Source organism: Gallinula chloropus, assembly GCF_964237585.1.
Source record: "Gallinula chloropus genome assembly, chromosome: 18".
In the NCBI taxonomy this organism is placed as follows: domain Eukaryota; kingdom Metazoa; phylum Chordata; class Aves; order Gruiformes; family Rallidae; genus Gallinula; species Gallinula chloropus.
The window spans coordinates 1,053,877-1,074,826 of record NC_140103.1 but is presented as its reverse complement, the minus strand read 5'-3'; the positions used below and the strand labels follow the sequence as shown (position 1 = coordinate 1,074,826).

The 20,950-nt window shown below is 51.5% G+C and overlaps 2 protein-coding genes across 2 annotated transcripts; one reads left to right on the top strand and one right to left on the bottom strand.

Moving 5' to 3' along the window:
* Nucleotides 1–402: 402 nt before the first annotated feature.
* GOLGA1 (golgin A1) lies at nt 403–15,069 on the top strand (the record flags this gene model as incomplete). The annotated part of the gene is made up of 22 exons (XM_084272420.1): nt 403–537; nt 1,556–1,646; nt 3,137–3,211; nt 3,694–3,791; nt 4,258–4,290; nt 4,979–5,107; nt 5,408–5,577; nt 5,940–6,051; nt 6,175–6,270; nt 6,476–6,601; nt 7,309–7,404; nt 7,851–7,946; nt 8,212–8,364; nt 8,596–8,691; nt 9,407–9,496; nt 10,521–10,623; nt 10,960–11,117; nt 11,546–11,704; nt 12,194–12,253; nt 13,052–13,222; nt 14,144–14,230; nt 14,989–15,069. 22 exons carry the CDS (start codon nt 403–405, stop codon nt 15,067–15,069), a joined length of 2,415 nt encoding a protein of 804 aa, XP_084128546.1.
* Nucleotides 15,070–17,736: 2,667 nt separating this feature from the next.
* Nucleotides 17,737–20,828, bottom strand: ARPC5L (actin related protein 2/3 complex subunit 5 like). The gene is made up of 4 exons (XM_084272377.1): nt 20,675–20,828; nt 20,492–20,564; nt 20,155–20,331; nt 17,737–18,225 (listed from the first exon to the last, which is right to left on the bottom strand). The coding sequence occupies exons 1-4, from the start codon at nt 20,812–20,814 to the stop codon at nt 18,163–18,165; spliced, it is 453 nt and encodes a 150-aa protein (XP_084128503.1). The 5' UTR covers nt 20,815–20,828; the 3' UTR covers nt 17,737–18,162.
* Between the last annotated feature and the right edge of the window lie 122 nt (nt 20,829–20,950).

Here is a 20,950-nt window from a genome sequence, read left to right as displayed (position 1 = left end):
TGCCGGGGACGGGCCCGGCCCGAGCTCCCCTCGCCTCGGGGCGGGGGCGCCCGCAACGGGCTGGCGGCCGCTCGGCGCGGCGGGGCCTGAGGCAGGCGGAGCGCGGGCGGGTCCGGGCGGCGCGGTCCGCGGGGCCGCGCTCGGGGTGCCGGTTGCCCGTGCGTGCTCCAGCGTGCCGGTGTCTCCGGAGGCGGTTAGTGTGGGAACCCTCCCCTTTGCCTCGCAGGCGCTGTGCGGCTGCGGGGGCTTTAGCGGGGCTGGGGACGCGGTGACACCGCCTGGATGAGGCGCCGGATCGCAGCTCCACGCCGGGCGGCTTCCAGCAGAGCGGCTGCGCTGTGACCGCGCTGGAGGGAGCAGCTCTCGGGGCGCCTGGTCACTGCGGCGCTGTGCGGCAGCAAAATGTTCGCGAAGCTGAAGAAGAAGATCGCAGAGGAGGCGGCTGTCGCCCCCAGGCCGGGGACAGCTGCCAGGATCCCCCGCTCTGTCAGCAAGGAGTCCATCGCCTCGGCGGGCGCCGACTCTGGAGATGACTTTGTGAGTCCCCCTTGCTCTTGCATTTCTGTCACGGCTGTACAGGCAGCTGTAACAGCTGGTGTGTTAGTGCCCGTGTATTGTGGTGCCTTCGTAGGTGTGTCTTTTAACGTGGAAATGAATCATGAGCATGAGTAACCTGCAATACTGAAGAGTTAGTGTTCGTATGCTGGCCATAGTAGTTAGCAGGAGGTGTATATTCCTGTGTAAGCCAGAGTTACAAAGCTATCTCAATACCAAACGTTGTTAAACAGACATAAAATGCTGAGTAAAGCTGCAGTAAGGTGTAAGGTTCCTATTTGTGCAATTAATTACTGAAGCAGGAGGAAAGCAAGCTAGATGCTGGTCAGCTTTGATCTTCCTATGGCCCTGTGTTTACCTCTTGGCTTCCTGGTGCTCTTCCTGCTCCAGCATATTGTCCCTGCAGAGTGTATTCAGTTCCCTTGCACCCAGCTGTAGTTCCTCCAGTGTCTGGTTTAAGTTCTCTCTCTCATTGTAAAGCCTTGCTTAATTGAACTGTAGAATTCCAGAGCATGTGGGTTAAATGAAAGCCTGTGATGCTCTGGCACCTCTGCCCCTCAATGGCTCTTGTGTTTTTCAAAACAGATATTAAGATGTGGTGTGGCACCACTCCTGGGGCCAACAGCCCCTGCTGTATCGTGTTAGGATTCTGTTTGCCTGTCTGCACAGTGGAGAAGTTGTTTACCCCGCTGAGTTTTCACTCAGTTTTGCTGAAGCTCAGCTGAAACTGCAGTTCTGTTAAGCAGCAAGCTGTCAGCTGTAGCCCTGTGAAAGCACTGTGTTCCCTGGCAGTCAGCGTTGCAGAGCTGTTTGAGCCCTTGCTTTTTCTTCTTCAGCATTTTTCATGTGTTCTGCTGTGCTAGGGCAACTTTCCCCTTCCCAGGAGAGACTGAAGCATCCATCCCTAGGTGGGAGAGTGCTCGTTATGGCAGGGTTACTACATGGTGGGATCACTTGTACTAAATGGTGTAAGTTATGTGAGTGTTGTCTCTCCACCCAGGCTTCTGATGGAAGCAGCTCCAGGGAGGATCGTTCATCCCAGTTGTTCAGAAGAAATGAACAAATAAGAAAACTGGAGGTCAAGCTGTCTGGTACGTGTCTTCATGCATCCAGAAACCCATTGCTTTGGGAAATACTGTCCTTTGAACTTCAGTTCTTTAATTTATTGAAAATACACAGGGTTAGGTTCTTCTGGAAAGGGGTTTGTAACAACCCTGTTGATTGTCATCCAGCTGGCATCCAGTATAACTGATACATTATAAAGACAACTGAGTTCTGCTGATTTCACAACACACTTATGTGATTGCTTTGAACAGCTGGGGTAGCTTTCTGTCCCCGTGCTTCAGGTAGTGTCTTTCCCCACCTTTATTTTCCTCAATCCATGTACATAATGGCTTGTCTCTTGGTACCTGGGCTTTCTGAAGCTGGGAGTAACACAGTGCCACCTGTGAAGAAGTGAGCTTGGAAAGGATGCAACATAAACCAGTTTTGAGGCTTTCTTCCTGTCAGAGGCAATGCCTGTGGTGTAAAGCTGTAGCAAGGGCTCTGCTCTGACTGCACTTTCCGTCCCCGTTACCCGGAGCGCGTCAGAGACTGACACCGTGGGGTGCTGCCACTGCCAGGCTCCCAGGTGGCCTTGGAAAACAAGGAGATGTTACAGCCAGCTCAGGATTGCTTCAGTTTACTCAGGAGCATGACCAGGCTCCTGTGCAGTTCAAGGAAATACAGGACTGCAGATGATTCCTCCTTGCAAAGTGTTCACCTGTTTGCTTAAAGGAAACTAGAAAACGCTGGTTGGGGCTTAGTGTGAGAGAGGGAGGCTCTGAGTGCCAAGAGGCTCCTGAGCCAGCCCCATCAGTGAGGAAATCCTCCTTTGCATTGTGCACAGGCTTCCCCAAGGGGTGTGTGTGTGTGTGGTTTGGTTGGGTCCTGAAGTGTGCCCTCCCTGTCAGCCCTGCTCTGTAGCTGGTGGTGTAAGAGCACGTGGTGGTTAGCTGTGGGGAGCACCGCGCGGAGCCGGCCGCACACGCGCTCTGAAGTGTGCTTGTATCATAGAATCCCAGCCTGGGCTGGGCTGGAAGGGACCCCAAGGATCACAGGCAGGGCCACCAACCTCCAGGCCTGGAGCTACACAAGGTTGCCCAGGGCCCCATCCAACCTGGCCCTGAACACCCCCAGGGACGGGGCACGCACCACCTCTCTGGGCAGCCTGTTCCCTCTCCAACCAGAGGCACCTTTCCTGAGCACAGTTAACTATGTCACTGTTCTTGAATGAAGTAAGACCTGTGGGTAGCTCCTCATCCTCTGGTACTGCCTTTTTGTGTGTCCCCAGCACACCTAGGGCATGTCCTCCTGTGTGTACCACCCATTTCCCCCTGGGCAGTGCAGAGTGCTGTGCTTGTGTTCATTGTTAAGGTCACCCAAGTTTTCCCCAAGGAGCAGGAATGATTTTCTGGCTGAGAAAATCATCATCATTTCCACTCATCCTTTTTTCCTTTTTTTTTTTTTCTTTTCCCTTTTCCCCTTTCCCTTCCCCAATGTCTGTTCATTCCTGGTCTGTGCTTCTCCCTCCTCACACAAGACTATGCTGATCAGATCCGAAACTTGCAGAAGATAAGAGAGAAGCTTGAAAATGCCTTAGAAAAGCATCAGGATTGTACGTACTTGTCTTTTTCCTTTTTCAAGTAGAAAACTGTTATGGTTGGAAGGAAGCAGGTTGGATGTAGAGATGCTTTAATCATTTGCTTTCAGACTGTGCACCTCCAGCTTGCAGAGAAACAGATCCTCAGTTCTTATTTACAGCATAGAAAGCAGCAGCAGCGTGTTGGTTGTTGGACAAAGTTGTTATTAGATGCCTCTTCCCAAATTTGGGGCTGACGTGCAGGAGAGGCTTTTTTGAAGCCTCCTGCTCTGGTACCATCTGCTGAGGAACAGTTCTGCTGGCTGCTGGGATTCCTGGCCTTTGTCCAGCCTGCACGCAGCGTGCGGCGATGAGCGTCACAGCATTGGTGCTGGAGTCAGGTTGGGGCTAATGACTTGCAGAAGCAGCTCTTTAAAGTTATAAATACCTTACAGAACATTGAGAAACGGGGTTTGAGAGACAAGTTTGTAATGTAGCTGGTGATTCTCTGTTGATAGCCTCCATGAGGAAGTTTCAGGAGCAGAATGAAGCTCACCAGGCCAGCCGAGCCAAGATGGCAGAAGGGATGGCTTTGGCCTTAGAGAAGAAGGACCAGGTAAGGGAGCTTCACCAGCTCAGCCTGTGACCATGAGATCTGGGACTGTGATGTCTCTGTTAATTGAAGCAGTTGTTCTGCATGGGGTTGGCTTAGTGTGCTGAGGGAAGAAGGCAGCATGAAGTTCAGATGCCAGAAGCAGTGCAGGACTTGTTGCTCCCACTGTTACTGCCCTTAGAAAGAGCCCACAGCAGCTCCTCATGTGAGGTTAAGCTTGGCAAGGTTCAGTTGCAGGAGACCCATTGTCACCTTCATTTTATCTGTTTAAAGCTTACTCAGGTAGCATGAACAGTGCTCCAGCTTTTATATTAAAACACTAGCTGTTGGTTTTCCTTTGCTGATTACTTTTTTCATTATTACAGCTTAGTGTCTGTGTTAACAGTATGGGTTTGGGGTTTTTTACTGTAATGGTTCACTTTAAAAGTCTATAAATAGGTTTTGACTGATTTTGTTCTTTCTTGTTCAGGAGTGGATGGAAAAACTGGGTCAAATTGAAAAGGTAATTAAGCTTTGGGGTTTGAGGGTTAGCAGTCTGTGTGTGTGGTTTTAAATGCCAGGCTGTGTGCTTCCTACAGCTCAGCTCTGCTCAGCCCCTTTTATTGTTTGAACTGTGTTCAGAGGGGGAGACCAGCCATCTGCTTTCAATACCAGCCCCAGTGCTCCAGGAGCTGTTCCTGGAGTTATTTCTTGGTGGGGAAGTAAGGAATGATGGCTTGCAATGAGGAAGATGGACTTCTGTAAGGTGGGGGAACAGTTTCCTTGAGTGCAGCTGGGGTGCAGGAAGGGTGGTGGCTGAGGTCTTGCATCTGTCTCATGGAACAAATCAAACAGTTTGCCAGGGGTTTTTGTTACAGGATTTCAATCTTGTTGTTCCAGCTGCTCAGCTTAGTCCATTTTAAAGTATCCCTGATCATGAAGGCGTTAAACATGGTGCTATTTGCTGTCCATTTTTAGGGGGTTTAGGGGATCATTGGCTGCACTGTAGTGAATACAGATTTTTGGGTGATTGTTGGAGAGTGGTAGTTCTCTCCCTGTTGCCTGTGAAGGGTTTCTAGCTCTACGTGTGGTACCATCAGAGTGCCCCACAGCTGCAAGATGAGGTTCCTTTCCCAGAGGGTTTAACTGAACTACCATTGGTCTGCAGTGTGCATACAGATATTCTTGGATCCCTTTTGTTTTGTCATTAGGAAAAAAAAGTGCTTGAAGCACAGTTACAAGAAATGAGGGAGCAGAGTTTGAACCTCTTTCAGAAGAGAGATGAAATCGATGAGCTGGAGGGCTTCCAGCAGCAGGAAATCGCCAAAGTTAAACACATGGTAAGAGCACTTTAAGCAGTTTTTTTTTCCCTTTCCTAATATTTCTTTCAGAATGCCAAGTTAGTGGCAGCTTTGTGTTAAGGCTTTAGCCTTTATGCCTGCACACAGTCTTGGCCAGTGTTGAAATCCCAGCAGCAGGTACATGGACACAGCACTGTGCACTTCAGCAGAGACTCTTCTGGGAGCTCGTTATTATTTCACTAAATTCAGCTCCTAACTGAATAAAAGAGACAGGTTTCAATGAGAAGACCTTATTGGTATTACCACCTGTAATGTCTAAGATGATGTTCCAATGTTCAGCTTCTGGCAAAGGAAGAATCCCTGAGCAGGGCGGCGCGGGAGCTGGAGGCGTGTGCGGGAGAGCTGGCCCACACCAAGGAGGGGCTGCAGGGCGCCAGGGCCGAGGCCTCAGGCCTGAGGAGGGATCTGCAGGACCTGCAGCAGCAGTTCCTGGAGCTGGAGGCACAGAGGTATGGATGGGCTGCCTCAGGAGGAGCGGTCTATTCCTGCCCAGCTCTACTTTTGGAGAAGCTCTTGTGTGTAGTGAGCTGAGTGGTTGCTGCTGGTGTGCATGGAAATGCCAAGTTGCTATTTCTTTTCCAGCCAATTAAAGTAGCACTGATTTAGGACTTTGTAAGCCTATTATTTTTCCCATGGTTTGAATGCTTAACACTTTTATTTTAAAACTATATAATCAAGCAGTGGCTGGGGTTAGGACCAGAGAATCTTGTTGATGTTGCCTAGTCTGTGTGCATAAGAAGCAGAATTATCTGCTAAAGATCATTTCTCTGGAACAATATGTCACTCTTCTTTGTATTCTCTTTCTGTGAAGAGATGAACTAATGACAGCTGAGACAAATGCAGAAAATAAGATCACTGCTCTGGAGTTGAGAGAACAGGAGCTCCAGACTGTCATTCAGCAGCTTTCTGTAGACTTGCAAAGTGTAAGTTTGAGTTCAGTGAGATCTGATCAGAATGCTCCTTGCCTGCAGCAGTTGGGTCAGACACTGGCTGTGTGGCTTTGGCAATCTGTGATTTCTAAGCAAGTAATTCCTCACCATTTTTAGGCTCGAGTTGCTGGTGCTGGTTGTGAGAAGAGACTGGAAACGCTACAGGGGGAGCATGAATCTCTGAAGGTGGAATATGAACAGCACAAGCAAAAGGTTAAGTGTGTTCAGATGCATCTGCTGTGGGCTTGGGTGGAGGTGTACACATGGGTAACACACTGTGGGTGTGAAATTCAGTGTCTGCAAAGTGGTGTCTCTTCAGATGGGACTTTCCTCTTTCTAATGGTGCTTTTGGAAGTTATTCCAGAGTGGACTAGGGGAAAACTCTGCTACCAACAGATCCTCTGATTTCTTCTCACAGATGACTTTGGAATTTGCTGAGAAAATTAAACTTACTGAGCAGCTGCAGGAAAAAGTGTCAAGCTTGGAGAAAAAGCTGGAAAGGAATCTGTCAGGGGATGAACATGTGCAGGAGCTGCTCAAGGAGGTAACTGCATGTCTATAGACTGCTTAAAAGTGCAATCTCAGGGAGCTTTTTTAGGGTGTATGTTACTTATCACACAGGTAAAGGATTTACAGTGATGTAATGGCTGCATGTTTGTCCCTTCAGTGTGCATTGGCACACTGTGTGGGTGGCTGAACTCAGCCTGTGTGTACGTACTGCACTGGGCTTCCTGCACTGCCTGTTTGGGCAGCACACCTGGCAGCTGAGAGGTGACAGAGCAGCTTTGTAACGTGCCCAGAGGAGAGAGGACTTGAGGGTGTATTGGTCAGTCCTTGTGGAGAGTAGTGTGTGCTCCTTGTTTTGCATTTTGGAAAGTAAACCCCATAACTAGCAAAGTTTTACCTCCCTTGTGTGTCTGCTGTGATGCAGAAGTTATGCTTCCAAAGAAACATTTATTTCATCTCTTAAGCTTGGTCTGGCTTAAAAAATGACCTGGCTGCTGATTGGAGTTTGTGTGTGCATCGTGATGGGATGCCAGCAGATTCCATGCTGAGTTACTGGTGACCTGTGCAGGCCCTGTGCAGTAGCATCCAGCTTACTGCTTCCCAAGAGCAAAGCTGTACTGCACATCAAAACAACTGTTCCATTTTAGTCTGACCTTATTAATGAAATAAAAAGAAAAATCTCAATTAAAACCCCTTACCTCTTTGTCCATCTTTCCACCTATTCTGTCTCAATCTAATCTTCAGAAAGCTACTCTGGAGCAGAAGCTGGATGAGACCAGGCAGCAGCTACTGACAGACAAAACACATCACAGTGAGACTGTGAGCCGCCTGGAGACACAGGTGAGTGATTTGCTTGGGGCTTTTTGCTACAAACCCCCCCTGTTTCCAGCACCTTTACGCCCTGTCCCTCCTCCCCTCACTGTCTTGTGCTCTCAGCCACAGTTGAGACTGTGTGTCACATTCAGTCTGGGGAGGTTTGAAAGATGTCTGTGTCTTGTCATCTCCCCACCTTCGATGGTGAAGGGCCTGGAGGTTGTGAGGTTAGAGAGTTCAGCTGTGTCTTCTCTCTGCTGAGAAACAAACAGCTGCAGTGGGTGGCAGTGGTGTGGTGAAGAGTTTGTAAAAGCAGCATGTGTCACGTAGCCAGTCTCTATCTCACCTCTAACTATGTGACTTCATGGCTTTAGTGTCCACCTTCCCCTCCTGAGTCATCTCACATTCCCTATATTTTTTCTTACAATGTAGATGCCACTGGATAACAAATGCAATCTGTGATTATATTGTAGAATAAACTACTGGAACAGAAACTACAGGCTGCAACAGAAGCATTGAAAAAGAGTGAAGAAGCAGCTGCTGAGCAGGATCTGAAGATCCAGAAGCTGGTGAGTACACTGCATGATGTTTCACTCACCAGGACAGATGAGTCTCCAGCATCCCCAGGGAGACTTAATTTCTCTCCCTGCTTTGTGACAGGAGTGTTTCCTTGCTGCTTGTCTCCTCAGCCAGTGTCTGGGTAGGAGTAGGTGATGCTGCTGCCAGAGGAGCAGCATCACTTCAGGCTGAGTCTGTCCCAGGGAAGGGTGTCTGATGCTGCTCAGAGCTTTGAACTGCTATTTTATTCATGCAGTGTTCTTTGCTTCTCTTCAGCAAACTGATCTAGAGGATGACAGAAGTAAACTACAGCAGCAGATTTTAAGTGTGACACAACAGTACGACCAGAAAGTTACTGGGCTGGAGTCTCAGGTCGCTGCTCTTGAAACAGCCTGGGAGCTGGACAAAACAGCTGCTCAGCACAGGATTGTAAGTACACAGGCTGCCCAGGGGGCCATGTGGGGCTTCACAAAATGCTTTTAACACAGCTTGTAGACTTTAATTGTTGTCTGGGTGTTCTTACTCAGCGCTCCTAGTATTACAACAGAAGATCTCATACTTTGGGGAACTAAGTATGAACACAGTGTTTGGAGTGTCTCATTGTTTAAACGAAGCATTAGGATAATTCTGCCTGGGATTCAAGCAATCTTTATTTTACAGAGCCAGCTAGAAAAGGAGAAGGAGAATCTTCATGCAAGCAGGGAAGAGTATGAGAGCTCTTTAAAAAAACAAGAGTCTGAATTGAACAGGCTAAAGGTAAGGGCTCAATTAGTGACATTTGTTAAACACAGAGTCGGACTGCAGAGACAGTTACCTGCAAAGCCTACTGCATTCTCAGCACTTGGGGTCACACTACATCCACGTTGTGTGTACCTGCAGTTGTAAATCCCCTCTGGTACTCAGTGAAAAGGTATTTGAGGAGCTGTGGCTGTCCCTTTTCTGAAACAGGATGCTGGAGTCTGCCTGAATCAGGCAGAAATGACACGTGCCTGTCAGGCATGGAGAGCTTTCAATTCCTGTTACCAGGAATGAGTACAGAACAGTTCAACATCAAATTCCATTCGTAGCATTCAAAACAGTAGCTAAAACTGGAGCTGGTCAGGGGTTCACAGCTCATACTCAGTCTGTTGAGGGTAATTTTAGATTATTGAAAGTTTTTAGCTGCTGTTTGATGCACAATTGGAATAAAGATCAGTTGTGGGAGGGAGCTGCTACTTGGGAGTAGGAACTTCAAGCTAAGAGATCTTATAACCATTGGATATGTTTGGGCTCTGAGGTTGGTTCTGTGTTGCTCTTACGTGTGCAGGTAGCAGCGGTGCAGTAAAGCAGGACAGCAGCTCTCATTTGGAAGCATGATTCGTGCTGTTAGAGAGCCCATAAATTCTAGTTGCTGCTGGCTTGGGTTTAAGGATGAGAAGACTGGCTGGATTTTAGTTGTGTGGAGTGTCTCTGAGTTGCTTTTGGTTTGCAGAGTGAGTTGAGCAGCAGAGAGACTGTCAGTGTCGAGATCGCCAAAGCGCTGGAAGAAACACGAAAGCAGAGAGAGGAGCTGCAACAGCAGGTCAGTCGATCCAGCACTGCTCCACCCTGCCCACACCAGGCCAGGTCTGCACTTTGTTAGTCAGGAGCATCAGTCAGAGTCACATCCTCAGTCTGCATGGTGCCAGTGGTTGCCTCAGCACAGTTGAAACTCGAGGGTGGTGGTGTAGATGCCCACACGAGGATCGATTGGCTCGGGGCAGCTGTTCAATGGGAGCACGGGCAGGGCTCCTGGCTGCAAGTTGTGGGTGTTCCTGAGTTGAAGGCCTGTGAGCTACAGCGTGGTGTTGTGGCAGATGAATATTCCTGAGGGGAAGGCAAGTGCCCAGTATGAAGGGGACTGGTACTTCAGAGCCCTGTGTGTCTCACAGTGCGCAGTCCCAGTAGCTGCCAGCCTGAGCCAGTGTGAGCTGGTGTTTGTTGGAAAACCCCTTTTCCTCCTGATCCTTCCAGTGCTCACATCACCTCCCTGGCCCTCTGAAGCACAGCAGTGCTGCAGCAGTGCCTTTCCTGCTAGGGAGGAGGTTCTGTCAGTAACCAAATACAAACCCTGGGCAGTCTGGTTTGGCTGCTCCTTCAACAGAAGTGCTCATGGTGGGTAAACATGAGCCTGTGTTTGTTCAAGCTGGGAGCTGCCAGCTGGGCAACTTTGAAGGTTGTCCAGCCTTTGGGTTCCTTTATTCTTCAGGGGCTGCTGTAGGGCCGGGGGTGCTTGGTCCTGCTGTAGGTAAAAGGGGCATAAGGCAGTGTTCAGTTTGCTCAGTGGCTGTTCTACAGCTGCCACCTCCTGGTTAGGAGACAGCCTGTAACCAGTGCTCAGAGTTTGAGCTCTTACAGTACAAAGACTTCAGTGCTTTCTGATGAAGCCAGCATTGTTGAGGTGATGCCACCTGTGACTCTGCATAGATCACAGATATCCACATTGTATTTATTATCTGTTACACTGATGCTGCACAGAATTCTGAGCCTCTGAGGTACATTGATAGCTTTAATTTCCTCTTCTAGTTTTCTGTAAGTAATGACTTTTGTCTCTGCCTGCTTTGAAGGTTTCACATCTGGCTTCCTTAATAGAGGAGAAAGACCGTCTGATGGGTGAAAAATGTGATACACTCCTAAAACAGAAGGAAGAACTAAACCAACTCAGCCAAGGTGAGACCAAACGAGCCTGTGGTATCCCAGACAGCTTTATCTAAGTACAGCCTGTAGCTCTGGCCTTGCCTGTCTATAGACTGGTATAATTCTAGATTTTTCTTCCATGTTTAAGCTATTAGAATTTTTAAAGTCTTGAATCCTTCAGCAGCAGTTGGACAGTCTCTCTGCTGCATCCTTAAAAACAAACCCACTTTGAAATTGCATTGTTGTTACGACAGAGCAAGGCAAAGGGCAGGACTTCCCACCACTGGAACTTGCTTTGTTTGAGAGAAAGAAGGAGAAACTGCAGTTTGATTCAGTGGGCTGACACTAAGCAGGTGTCTCCTCTCTCAGAGCACGAGGCTGCCCTGCTACAGGTGCACCAGTTGCAGTTGGACGTAGAAGCCACGAAGAGCCAAGCAGCAGAGAAAGAGGAAACAGCAAGAAAGGAGATTGATGAGCTGAAGCTGCAGATGCAGGAGTGTCTCTTGGCCAGAGAGCACGAGAAGGATGTGAGTACAGTTGCAGAGCTGATCTGTTCAGCAGAGACCCCAGTTGTGTCGTGCCTGGTGACTGGTGCGTGGAGCTGCTTGCTCTGACAGCTTGCCCCTGACCTGAAACACCAGCAGTGCAGACCACTGTCACTTCTTGTTCCTGTCTTCCTACAGAAAGCTGTTCAGTGTCAGACCTGTGACTGGTGTAGGAAAGATGTCCCCCTATTTTATTTGGCTCACAAAATGTCTTGAGGGAGCCATTATGAAACCAGTGAGACAGAGACCTAAAAGCAGGTCAGCAAGGGATGTACAGCTGGACTGCTGCTAATGATTTCTGGTTTAAAAAGGCAACAACCCCCCCAAAAAAACAACCAAAGCAAAGCCTAGTCTGCTCCCTCAGAGTGCTCCTGGGCTGCACATTCCTCTCCCATTCACTCTTTCTGTAGGTTTCAGAACTGGAGGAATCATCAAGAGCCTTGAACAAGCATTTGCCTTCTCCAGAAAGCTGTGTGGTGGAACAGAATGGAGAGGTGGCAGCTGCAGACATCCTTCAGCTTCAGAAGGATAACAGAGAGCTGGGACAGCAAATTGCTGAGAAAAATAAGGTGACCTGAAACCGCTTTTTGTCCCTCTCCCTTAGTGAGGAAGCCTGATAGCTGGTGCTGCCCATGCTGCAGTGGTACAAGGACAGAATTGGCAGATCCAGTTTGATCCAGTATTCAGTCAGTGAGAATTTTTTTCCCTCTGGATTGTACAAGGCTCTGGCAACAGGGGATAAAAGCCACAGCCAGAACTGCAGGAATCCTTATCTGTTTGGGAGGCCAGATGCACCAAGTGATACCATTCACAGCTTCCTGCTTTTCTGCAGAGCCTTTTGTGTGGATTCAGTTCAGTTCCACTGTGCTGCTGTGTGACAGCCCAGGGATCCCATCCTGAGGGCAGCTGGAAAGGCCAGGGTGCACGTTGCTGCTTCAGACCTGTCACTGTTTAATGGTTACTTCATCTATTGCACTTGCCATGTTTTTTTCCAGGCACCCCTGGGTGGGAAGGTGTCCTGAAGTGAAAGCTGTAGTAACACTGTGCTCTGCTTACAGGTGATAAAGCAGCTGCAGCAGAGAATGACAGAACTCAAGAAGACTCTCCAGAAGGAGTTGGTAAGGGTTATGCTGCTTCAGTTTCCTCAGCATGGTTAAGTGCTCTACCAGTTCCAAAAGCTTGACTGGTAGTGAGAGTTCCCTCTTACTGGGAGTGTCTGCCCTTCCCTTGTGTTTGCAGGGAGATCAGGGAACCTGTAAATTAGGGAATTATTAATTATTCTGGATGGCTTATCAAATGGATGGTGTGACAGGTAGCCATGGGCACCCAGCTCTTGCAGCAAAGCATTTTAGCTGCAGAAGACCCATGTTTGGTGACCCTGGGTGTTTGATACATTTCTGTAGGGTGAGTAGCTGAGGTTGGATTGCTCCTCCCCTGCCATTCGGCTGAGTTCTACCATGAGAGTGCCCCAGGGAAAGCTCCCCTTTGGTCCCTCTTACAGTAGTTTTCCTCTAAAAAAACACAAACCCTTCTCTCTTAGAAAAGAATTAACAGCATTTCTTAAATCTCTGGTGATGATTTGTTCTGAGCTTGAGAAGTGTTTTGGAGGAAGCCCACGTTGGAAAGGCACAGGGCAGGTTGGTGGGAGAAGAAAACAATCAGGTGATGGTTTCCACCATGGAGCCAGTTCTGTGGTGGTTTGGGCACTGCACTCCTCAGTGGTAACAGCAGCTGGCTCTGTCCTGGAGCCTGGGGAGTTTCTCTGCTGTGGGCCCATGAAGGATGAGAAGCTTGTCCTGTTGGTGCCTGGGTTGCACCTCCTGTGGGTACCAGCTCTGCGTTGGGTGTCTTGGACCCAGATCCCTTCCCAGTGTCAGGCTGACAGTCTGTGACCTACTTCTCCTTCTGTCTTGTAGAAAATCAGACCTGACAGTGAGGGGCCTGAAGTACGAGACAAAGCCAACCCTGAAGTGCCTAATGCCTCAGTGACTGTCACAAACAACTCGGACTTAAACGACTCCAGGGAGATCAACTTCGAATACCTGAAACACGTGGTACTGAAGTTCATGTCCTGCAGGGAGTCTGAGGTACAGGGGTTCCCCTGCCTTCCCTTTCTGGCTCTCTCTGGAAGCCCCTGTTGCCTGCCAGGGACACTGCTCTGCCAGTTCCTGCTCCTTACACTTACAGAGCTGTTGGCTGATCCAGCACAGTGAAGCACAGTAGGAAGCAGGGATGTGTTGGGGAGTAGATTATTCTGAACTGAAGGAAAGGGAAATGTGAATTTTAGGAGGTAGTTATATCTAGAAGTTAAAAGATCTGAAGCTACAAGACATTCCCTCTGCACCCCTCTGGAAAGGGAGTGAAGGATGTCATTAGAGTGGTTGTATGTTTAAGAAAGATGGGGAGGAAACCCAAGGAGAAGACACAAACCACTCGCTCTTGATCTGTAAGAGGCAACTCTGTGTGTGTCTGGGGCTCCTGTGCATTCTCCATATTGTGTCCACAAAGTTAAAAGGGAAGAAGTCATGCCAACAGTACACTATCTGCAACAAATGCTGAGTTGCAAGGCAGTGAGTAAGATCAGGAAATAGTTGTGCAACTCTGTGGTACCCTGAGTGCTTCCCCTTTTACTAACCCTGCACTGGGTGTCCCGTGGGGAATGTCAGTGCTGTGGAGTTAAAATGACTCAGTGCATGTCTGAAACAGCTGATCCTTCTCCAAGCTGAAAAACACGGGGTGCCCCAGGAGCCAGGTTCCTTCTCTAGTCCAGCAGACTGGGATCCTCATCTGTCCTCCTTCCCCAAAGTGCACAAACCAGCATTAAAGAGCAGAGAGCCAGGGAACACAGAATTTAGATCCAGGCCGTCCTTACCTCTTGGAACTGGGGATAATGGGAAGCTGCTGGTCTGCTCTTCACAGCTGTGATTTAAAACATCTGCGCTGCACCACAGCCCAGAGCACAGAGCCTGAGAGCATCACAAGCATCAAAACACTCTGGTTTCTTTCAGGCATTCCACCTGATTAAAGCTGTATCTGTGTTACTGAATTTTTCACAAGAGGAGGAGAACATGCTTAAGGAAACTCTGGAGTACAAGGTAAGGACTCTGTTCCACCTGCAGCTCTAACGGGCAGGCAGGGTGAAAATGATGGGAGATCATGAGAAGGAGCTTTTCCATGTTGGCTACAGTGATAAATGTCATTTATTATTCATCTGTTAGGTAGTCACATACATCCACTGGTGTTTCTGTGTCAGTGAGGGAAATAGCAGCTTCCCAGCACTGGAGAGAAGGAGTAACAGCACACACAGCCTGGGAGGGGAAGCTGTGAGCTTAAAAGTAGGAAGCTGAATTCTTGGCTTGTTGTTCTGATGTGGGTTAGGCACCTACATCTGTCTCTCCTTCCCATCACATAAAACACCATCTGTGCCTCCCTGGTCATTAGTGAATGTTCACAAACGAGCGCTGCCTCGGTGCCCTGGGTGTCCTGCCCACTGAGCTGGACATCTTCACTCTATGTAGGGGTGCAGCTGAGAGGTTTCCTTGCTGTCTTGACCCAGGAATGGTTTAATTCTAGACTGACTGAAGCTACTGTGTTTAAATACTTGTGATTAGTTATTTTAGAGGGGTAAATGTCAGTGTAATCTTCAGTCAGCATCAGAATGGATGCTGTTTCCTCCAGATTTGATTGTGTGAAACTACCTTCAGTTCAGTGTGGTCTGTGGTGCTGCTTTATAACTGTTTCTTTCCCCCAGCTGAGGGGTAGATGCCCATCTACCACATTGGTTCTCTTTTCAAACCTTCAGCCCCTTGGAATGTGAACCCAGTGTAACATGTCCTGTGCTTTCCTGTCCTAGATGTCGTGGTTTGGGTCAAAGCCATCTCCCAAGGGCAGCATCCGGCCGTCTATCTCGAGCCCCAGGACACTGTGGCCTTAAGGGAACCTGAGAAGGGGCAGGCAGCATCTAGCCACTTTTTTCTGTGAAAAGAACGCTGAACACACTAATCCAGGTGTGTCTTAATCACTGTCATTGCAGTATTTTGTACAAGAACTTTTGACACTGTTTACAAAGCTAATACTGTGCAAGGAGACATTGTCACTACAAACCAGGACACCTCTGGGTTGGACCTGGGGACCGTGGCTCGATGGTCTCAGCTCCTTGTGCTCATCACTCTTGTTTTCTTGGCACCAAAGGGTAACGTAACCTCACTAACACCGGTGCTGGCAGGTCAGGCGTCGCCCACGGCGGCTCTCAGGAGGTGGTTCCAGCTCCTGTGGGCTGGAGCTGAGGAACTCTGGGTGCAGTAAAACCTCCTGGTCTCGCTGTGGAAGCAGAGAGACACCAAACGCTGGCAGGACTGTTGAGAGGACAGGAGCTGTAACCAAACCAGAATCTGCCTTGCCTGGTTCCACCAACAGAACCAACGGTTTGCGTTTCTCATATCACTGTGTAGCTGAAGGTGCGGATATCCTGCCTGCAGCCCCGAGGCTGCATGTTGATGATGATTATTTAATTTGAGAGTACAACTTTAGAGTTGTCTGATTTTACTTTTCTTAAAGAAAAATAATATTTAAAATGGTCTTAATTCTGGTACCTAATGCCCGGTCGCCTTCCCCACTGATCCGTTAGCCTGTCCGTGGGCCGGTAGCTTTGGGACAACGGGGTAGTAAAGCATTTTAAACTTCTAGAGCTGAACTCCAGGTGTTACAAGTGCACCCTGAGAATACCTTTTATTTAAAAAGAAATGATCCAGTGACTATGGGTGAAGAATATTGATACTGAACACTCTGATTTTTAAGGGTTTTTTTCTTCCAAATCTGTTGGCAACAAATCTTCATACCCAGGACCTGCCCCTTCGGGTGGGTCTCCTGTGCTTCAGAGAGTGATGCTGCCAGCTGTGTCCTGAGGAGTGGGGAGAGAAGTGCTGCTCGTGAGGTTTTGGTTCTGAGGGCAAAATTCAACTGTAATGAATAAATCTTGGGTCTGGCAGCTGGGTTTTCTCTCCCCTTAAGTAAAGGGACCCGACAGTTATTGCCCCACGGGAGGTCTGGGGGGAACAGCACTAAGTCAGACCTGATGCCGGTGGGACAAACAGCCTGTGCACAGTCTGGGGAGCTGGCTGCAGCCCTGGCCATTCGCTCACCATGAGGTTTGTGTTACTAACAATATTTAAGTATCTTCTAGAACATTCAGCCTGTCCTCTGGCAGGGATGGAGGTGCTGGTGAGGGTGTAGCTTTGCTCTGTCAGCAGGGGTCTGACTGAGCTCGGCAGTGGCAGGGGATGTGTGTTAGTGACTGCTCATGCTGTGGTGCAGACAGTGTCCTGCCACACCAGGAGTCAGTGGTGAACGTGCCACAGGTCTCTGGGGTTTGTTAACCAGCCTCATCCTGCTCGCAGCAGCTCCCACCTTGGCGTGTGACAGATGCTCCTCGGGTCAGAGCTTGGTCCTTTTTCTCTAAACTTAAGAAAACCAACAAGAGTTTTTAGTCCACTAAAGGCTGTCCAAACCCCATCCCTAGTGACCTGATCCGTGGCACTTACCAGGAGCTGAGGGAAGTTTGTGGGAAGGGGGAAACTGCTTGGAGGTGAAAATAGACAATCAAGAAGTGGGTTTGTATCAGTTGCTCCTGTACTGAGATGAAGTGGGGACAGGATCACCCTGCTGCTCTGGAAGGATTTATTCTCTGTTCTTCACCATGTCCCTTTGCCCTGACCTATTTCTGTGGGACCTACAACCAGGGATCAGGATTCCCTCTGCTCATGCTCAGTGACTAATCGGTTTACATTGATCCTGGCTCAGGAGGTGACTGCAGAGCAGCAGGAAAAGCTGTACAGGCAGCCAGGAATAAACTGACAACATAAACCCTTAGATTACATCCTCACAGCTTCAATTTACACTCCCAAAGCTCATTCAGGATCAACTCACCCTAAGAGCTAATTCTGAAGTGTTGAATTGTCTTCAGCTCCCCGAGCCAGAGTGGGGGTGTGTATACATAGTGTGAGAAGCTGATGCACTTTCCCTTGTATAGAAGTGGGATACATGATCCTTTCTATGGCCATTGGATTTCTCCCCTCCCCTGCTGTAAATATGGATTGTATTATGAAACACTATGGAATTTGTGGTGCAATACACTTTTGGATCAAAACCCTGATCTGGATTTCTTTCTCTTTATGGTTCTGATGCTACAGTTAGTTGAAAGTGAGAGAATTTAAACCTCCTGCTGGGGGTAAGAACGGGCCCCTTGGCCCTGTACTTGGGTCTGTTTCTTGGGGGGAGCTTGTGGCAGAGCTGCTGCCTCTAAAATCATCTCACCAGGGATGGCTGCTGTGCCCTTGCAGGGAGCAGGGCTTCTCAATGTTCTAGGCTGGAGGAGAATGTACAAACCAAGCTGTGGATGATGAGGTGTTACACTCACTGCATCAGAGGAGCCTTGAGGGGAAGAGCTGAGTGTGGTCTCACTCCCCCAGGCCAGCAGAGCTGGCGTTAGACACACACTCTGTAGCAGCTGGACTCTGAGCTGGGAGTTGGTGTGTCGCCGACCTGCCTTGGAGTGTGTCAGCCTTGGGATTCAGTGAACAAGAAGTTACTCAGCTCCTGTGATCCAAGAACTTTATTGATGCAGCAGGCACTTCACAATGAAACCAGCCCCCCAGGCCCACCAGTCCTTCGACCCAGTAACGCTTCTCCTGCCCACCAGCCTCGGGCTTGGGCTTGGCCCGGGCGCAGCTCCCGCTCAGCAAGCAGCACACAGGGGCTCTGTCACCGCAGCAGCACCGCAACCAGCTGCTCTCCTTCCGCAGGAGGAGGCAGCAGCCTCTCTGCCTCGCCAGGAAAGGACCAGGAGAACAGGGGCTCCTGTGTGTGATAGTCAGAATATGCAGGAAGACTTTGCTCTTCCCCCACCCAGAGGTCAGAAGCATCCCAAGAGGAGGTTTCCACAGTAGATTGCAATCTCAAGTAAAGATGGACCAGCGAATTCCTTCTGAGTCCCACACTGAGTGTGTCTTGGGTCAGGTGTAACAGTCCTTTAAACCGTCTTTCTTGCTGTAAGAACTCGAACTATGGAGCCGAGTCCACCTACTGCCAGTGCCTGTGGGGACAGGAGAGCTGGGTTACAGCGGCGCTGCCTCGGGTGCCAAAGGCGGCTTAAAGCAACCACCCAGTGTTTGATGGCAGGAGCAGAGACAGGGCTCCTCCTCAGGAACGTACTTCTCACAGGGGCAGCCTGGGCTGTTCCGCCTCATTCTCCCCCCTTCACTGCTCTCAGAGCTTCACAGCTGTTTTCCCTGGCACGTGTGCCCATGAAAGGCAGCCTGAGCCGTGCTGTAGGTCCAGAGCCGTTGAGCGCAGCGCCGGGTGGCCGTGCTCCAGGCCAGGGTGTCCCAGCACACAGCGCTGCCCCCGCTTGCGCTGCCCCGCGCGTGCTGGCTGCTCCCCGAGGCGCAGCCCCCGGGAAACGCAGCTCTGGGCTGGTCCCCCTCTGTGGTTTGGGAGGTGCCCTCAGCCCTGCTGACACCTCCAGGTGCCTGTGGTGATCAGTTCTGTGCTCACACAGTGACTCCTGTGCGACACACACTCAAGACCTCAGCTCAGATCCTCGCTTGTCCCACCCTGGGGAAGTTTGTGCCTGGCTTCCCCTCTGTCAGGCAGCTGAGGGTGACCTTGGCTGTAACTTCCCGTGGCAGCTCCACAGCAAGGCTCTGCAAATGTGCTCCACGACGGCAGAACCGAGGGCCTGGAGGCCACACGACCGAACCCAGCGAGTCAGTAACCGATTCACCACTAAACCTGAATGGAGGCAGCACATTCCCCAAAATCCAACCACCTGTTGGCTCTAGAAACGGATACCAACGTCACCTGCTGGGACACAGATCCCAACGCGCCTGCTCAGAGCAGCACCCACAGGCAAAACCTCCTGAGGCACCAGACCGGCTCTACGGGCAGAGGCCAGGCTGGTCCCACAGCAGCTGGCTCCTCCCAAGCAAGACAGGGAGCAAGCCAGAGCCCCTGGGGGAGCGCCCGCAGCAGAACATGAGGCTGCAGAGCTGCCTTGGTCCTGTCAGAAGAAAGGGCTGAGATGCTTCACATGTGCCAACACGCTCAGCACCGTGGTCTTTCCAGTCTGGGTGGTGGTGTGTAACGTTACTCACTGGGAACACCCACCCACAGGCACAGGAAAACAGGCTCCAGTGCAAACAACAACGGGAGAAAAGGGGAAAAACCCCACCAGTCATGAAGCAGAAGATGTTCAGATGTTCTCTGCTGTCCTGAGCAGCTCCCTCCTCCTCCCCTGCGGGCTCTGCAGAGCCACTGATGGCTGCTAAAAGCTGGAGTTGCTCTTCACACTCTGTGTCTGTCTCACCAGAGGAACGCTGCACCATGCTGGGGCCCTGCGCAGTGCTGGCTGGTGGGGAGCTGCAGCAGCCCAGGAGCAGCACTGACCGGCTGTGCTGCAGCCAAAGGCGGAGGCACCGCAGCTGCTGCGTGCCTGACATGCCTCATGCTCGCTGAGGGACCCTTCAGGGGTTGGCTGACACACGTCCTGCCCACCCTGTCTCCCAACAGCTGTTCCACAGAGACACAGGAGGAGCACTCTGGATCCCAGAGATCCCGGCGGCCTCTCCTGTCCTGCACAAACCCAGCAGGTTTCTGGGTGCCCGTTGTGGAGCTGCTGCTGCTGCTCACAGCACTGAGCTGGCACAAACTGCCAGAGCCGGGCAGCCTGAGCACCCTCAGCCGAGCACCCAGCCCCGGGGGCAGCTGCCAGCTGCTCACACCCCCCCAGCAACCCCTGCGCTGGGGCCACCGCACTGGTGGGACGCTGCCTGCGCAGACCCGGCCCTGCCCCAGCTGAGTGTAAGTGTGGACAGACGGGCAAAGGCCCAATGAGCCCCAAAGGCACCAAGGCCAGAAGGCAGCAGGGGCTGCCCAGCGCCCCAGGGACGAGCCCCCCCTGCGGAGGGCACAGCAGGGACCCTGGGGGCGCAGCTGGGCCGGGAGCAGGGGGAGGGACACGCACCTTTTCGTGCCACTGCAGCAATATTGCACTGCTGTTCTCTGTCGGCTTCTCAAACCCCTTGTAAATGTACTTCATCAGCAGGTCAACGCCGTTCCTGTCCAAGGAGTTCACCGCCGGCTCGATCTCGCTGCTCTTAAAGGCCGTGAGGACTCTGAGCACGGTGCCCTGGGCCTGCTCCTGCCGAGGGGAGGGGGAGCTGAGAGCCGCCGGGCTGGGGCCGCTCCCGGGGCCGGGCTGCGCCGTGCCCGCGGGTGGCGGGACGGGACGGGGCGGGGGGTGGGGGGGGGCTGCGCGCAGGGTCCGCGGGGTCCCGGCTCCGCGCCCGCGGCCCCGTTACCTTCGCGGCCGCGCTCCGCGCGCTGCCGGGGGGGCTCCTCATGGCCGCGTGCAGGGCCCGCAGCGCGTGCCCCGTGCAGGGCGCGAGTCAAGGAGCGGAACCGCCTGACGGGCCCGGGGCCGCCCCCCCCCCCCGCCCCGGCCCGGCCCGGCCCGGCCCGGCCCCCCCCGGCCCAAAGGATATTGCCTCAGCAGCGCCTCCACCTCGGGGCCGGCGTCGGGCTCGGCCGCCGCCGCCTCCTCGGGCTCCTCCACGAACCGGTTCTCGTCGTACTGGTCGATGTCGAGGCGGCGGAAGCGGGAGGAGAGCGTCCTCCGCGCCATGCCGCCGCCGGAACCGGAACCGGAACCCGCCGGAACCGGAACCCGCGCGGCGCCGCCACCCGCCCCGGGAACGGGAGGGGCGGCGGGGGAGGGGAGCGGGCGGAGCCCGGGGCTGCGGGAGACGGGGAGGGGAGGG